Here is a 4,413-nt window from a genome sequence, read left to right as displayed (position 1 = left end):
AAATGTACTACTGTTCTACTACTAATCATAGTATTCAAAATTTTCTATTATTAGTCCAGATTTCAGAAACTGTAGTATCATCAGATGAGTCATAATCTGTATCTCGTTGGATGTGACCTGCTGATTTTAACCTCTGAGCCATGGCGTCTCTTACAACGTCTGAGTGTTTTTATTTATAGTTCCAAGTTCCAAATTATTCTCTTAATATTGTGATTATAGTACAATAGTACATTGCAGATTGTTTTCTTCGGATCCTGGTAAAAACAAGTAAACATGTAGATCTGCAATAATATTTCCCAGTGTAAAAAATAGTTCTAGACGAAGACTAGCTCATATGCCGTATAAAAGAAAGAAAACCACCTTTCGTTTATAGGGTTGGACAAGGTACTTGCTAGGAAAAGATTATACGGATTGTATATTGTATCGTTTAATGCCGGGGCCAACCCCTTTTTACATGAAAAAACCAGAGATAAATTGTTACCCCACATGTTCATGCTTGGATAACGAGTTTCAGTTGCACTTTCAAAGTCCTTTTGGCCATTACGTGCAGTCTCGAATTCCGGTAGAAAAACCACTGCACATTGTAGTGTAATGTATAGAGGGTTGGTTTTTTAGAAATTCATTGACCGGTTACAAGATTCAAAAGATGCTAGTGTATTGCATATATATGTTACTGGCACCCAAATAATTTTTGATAAATTTTCTGTTTAATTTTGTATTATACACTATCTAAAAAAATAAATGGTGCATCATTCACTGCTCGCTTACTCATTGTATAAAAAAATTGTTAACGGCGCGGCGATCATAATGATGTTTATGTTCGTATAGGCACGTATTAGTCCAGAAAGCCACTGCGCATCCGCTAGGGAAAATATTCTGATTCGAATGTTTTATACAATCTTACTCAAAAAGGATCCCTTTTAACCAATTTGTATGTTGCCAGGTCTAAAAATGGTTAAAAAATTTTTAAACGTTTTTTTTTGTGTTTTTTTCCTAAAATTATTTTTTTTGCATCGGACAAGGTTTTTTTTAGATTTTCTGGATCATTCTAAACAGAAAAGGTCTGTAGTGACTTTTCTTTAAAGTTGATAGTTTTTGACATATAAGCGAATAAAAATTTAAAAATTGTGAAATCGGCCATTTTTAGCCCTCAAAAACATCGATTGATGAAATTCCGAAGAGTTTTTTTGCAACACAATATCGGAAACCCCTTTGTTTTTTAATTTCCAATCAAGCAGGCGCGACACTATTTTCAACCGTTGCATGTTTACGTAATAGGCCTAAATATATGAGCGGAAAAATATTCTGTCCCCTTTTAACAAATTTGCATGTTGCAAGGATCAAAAAGCAGTTAAAAATTTTTTTAAACGTTTTTTTTTTGCTTTTTTCTAAAACTAGTTTTTTTGCATCGGACAAATTGTTTTTAAGTTTTTTGGATCATTCCAAGTAGAAAAGACTTGAAGTGACTTTTCTCTAAATGTGATAATTTTCGAGATATAATCGATTGAAAATTTAAAAATTGCAAAATCGGATATACCGAAAATTATAAAGTGATCAAGGTACGTAGATATTTTATGAACATCGATTGATGAAATCCCGAAGAGCTTTTTACAATATAATATCGAAAACCCCATTTTTTTTTAATTGCCAATCAAGCGGGAGCGACACTATTTTCATTCGTTGCATGTATAGACCAGGGCGCATCTGTAAAAATATTAGTACATTTGGACGTTAAGAGGTGACTCAAATTTTTTTGAAGAAATTGCTTGAGAATAACTCAAATAATAATATTTGAGTTATCCTCCGTCTCAAAAAGGTCCGGAATATTGTTTAAATAATCAAAATGTCAAAAATGAAGCAAAAATTCGATTTTTTTCTTCGTTTTTTGATTATAACTTTAAAAGTATTCATTTACGAGAAAAGTTTTACTGACATGAAAGTTGCGTAATTAAATTTCTTACAATATAGAATTGGTTAAGAATTTAAAAAATAGTCACCCTTGTTGCAAAATAGCAATAATTGCGAAAAAACCATACAAAAACAAGTATTTGCATTTTACGTTTTTCAACCATTTATGCTACACTTAGGACCTTCTTATTTCACTCAGAAAAACTATATGATACTGTAAAATAATACTGTAAATTTCATTAAGATCGGTTCAACAGATTTTGCAAAATAAATTTTGCAATCCAGCTTTCGCAAAAAGAATTCATTTTTTCAAAATGGTACAGGACTGAAAATACAGCAGATATCAAGTTGAATTTTTTTTTGGTTATAGAAATGTACTGTACCTTTTATTTGCAATTTGCAAAACTAAAATCGATTAACCATCACGGCGTCAGGAATTTTTTTAAATTAAAATTAATTATTGGTGCTACGCGCAGGACAGCGGATACGTTGCGCTGATTGGGCATTCCAATGACGTTTGATAATGATTGATACATTTTAATTTTTATTACATTTCGATATAAATAAATAAATTTGTTTATTGCAAAATAAAAACACATACTCTATCCTGTGAAATAACACTTTTTTTAGCAAAAACTTTCTTTGTTCATATATTTTAATTTAGGGAATATAAGTTTATTATTTTTAAACATATGCAATTGTTTAAACAATATTTCACAAACAATAATAAAATTAGTTTGATTTTTGTGGAATTAAACTATTAAAATACAACAAAATATAGAGTAAGAAAATAATATTGTTATGACAGTTCCGTAGATTGATCCTACATTGAAAAAGTCCCTTGACGTAAAAGAAGAAGTAGTCACGTACGAGAATGTTCTGGATGTCATGGAATAACCCAGAAATGTCTGGTGACGTCCAGAACGTCAGAAATCTATATAAACATACGTGTTTGACATTTTACAGTTCAGTTGTAATTGAGTATTTAAAGTTAATAGTTGTCATTGAGTTTGTATTGTAATTGAAGTTAAGTAAAGTATTTTAAAGAAGTTGTAACATTGGTGACAGCGGTGGGATTGAAGACATAACTACATTTTGAATGGTTAATACGAGATCAACAGAATTTAAGAAAGAAATGGATAAGTCCGGACCCCCAGAATGGTTTTTACAAATGAAAGCAGATGAAGAGAAACGTAGGCAAGAAGAAAATATAGAGGAAGAGAAGCGTAGACAAGAAGAGAAAGAGGACAAGGAGAAGCGTAGACAAGAAGAGAAAGAGGACAAGGAGAAGCGTAGGGAGGCGAAGGAGAAGCTTAGACAAGAAGAGGAGGAGAGGCGTAGAAAAGCAGAGGTAGAAATGATAAATAGTTTAACACAAATTCATGAAAATTTTCAATTAGAGGTAAGCCAACTTAATAATAGAATAGACACATTAGATGAAAAACAAAACTCTTTAGACAATAAAATACAGCAGCAACAAAATTCTTTAGTTAATTTAGAGCAACAACAAAACGATTTGAAATCTAATTTAGAAAGACAAATAGTTGAGTTACAAACCAAAATTAATACCCAAGCTTCATTATCACATATTTCAGTAACTAATATCGACTCTGAACAAACAGCCCCTTCATCTTCGATAGTGTATCCAGGTACCGTCAGAACGAGCAAAATCTTAAAACCACCGACATTTGATGGCCAAACAGCATGGGAAACTTATCGTTTTCAATTCGAAGCTGCAGCTAGAGCAAATGGCTGGAATGAGAACGAAATGGCAGCTTCCTTGGTGGTGTCGCTTCGAGGTCAGGCAGCGACCGTTTTGCAATTTCTTCCCCAGGATGCACCCAATTATACCTCTCTCGTACAAGCTTTAGAGACAAGGTATGGCCAGCAACATCTGAAGCAGGTTTTTCAAAGTCAGCTGAAAGTTCGATATCAAAAACATAATGAGAGCCTGCAAGAATTTGAAGCCGATATTAAAATATTATTACATTTGGCATATCCTCAGGCACCAAGAGATTTTCTGAACAAATCGGTATACAGGCTTTCATAGATGGACTGCATGATATCGAAATGCAACAGGCAATCCGATTACAACACCACAAAACGCTAAATGGAGCACTAGTTTCAGCCCAGGAGTTTGAAGCGGCTAAAAGTATTTCAAGATCTCGCCCAAGATTAAAAGAAATAAGATTTCGAGAAGATGAACAAGTCCCTACCACAGATAATCAACAACCTATTTTGTCCCAGATGTTGAACATACTCCAAAATCTTCAACAAAATTAACAAAAAGCTGAAAATCAAAACAGAAGATGTTTTAACTGCGGAAGAATTGGACATTTGCAGGCCAATTGTAGAAGCCGATCCCAAGCGAGAAAAGAAGAATACAAGAATGATGTCAGAAGGTCGCCTAGATCGACATCCAGAAGCCCATCATATAGTCCTACTAGAAATATTAGTAGAGATAAGTATGTAAGAAGTCGATCTCCCACAACTGACCACATATAT

The 4,413-nt window shown here is 33.0% G+C and overlaps 1 protein-coding gene across 1 annotated transcript; it reads left to right on the top strand.

Moving 5' to 3' along the window:
- The first annotated feature begins 3,007 nt into the window (after positions 1-3,007).
- Positions 3,008-3,958, top strand: LOC126885506 (troponin T-like). Its single transcript, XM_050652086.1, has one exon. It carries the CDS (start codon positions 3,008-3,010, stop codon positions 3,956-3,958), a length of 951 nt encoding a protein of 316 aa, XP_050508043.1.
- Positions 3,959-4,413: the final 455 nt, after the last annotated feature.

This window comes from Diabrotica virgifera, chromosome 5, assembly GCF_917563875.1.
Source record: "Diabrotica virgifera virgifera chromosome 5, PGI_DIABVI_V3a".
Taxonomy (NCBI): domain Eukaryota; kingdom Metazoa; phylum Arthropoda; class Insecta; order Coleoptera; family Chrysomelidae; genus Diabrotica; species Diabrotica virgifera.
The sequence above is the reverse complement of the archived record's forward strand: the minus strand, read 5'-3'. Positions and strand labels throughout refer to the sequence as shown.

Bases quoted from the DNA above. Each gene is read 5' to 3' on its own strand.
- LOC126885506 (XM_050652086.1), top strand. From the start codon at position 3,008: ATGGTTAATACGAGATCAACAGAATTTAAGAAAGAAATGGATAAGTCC.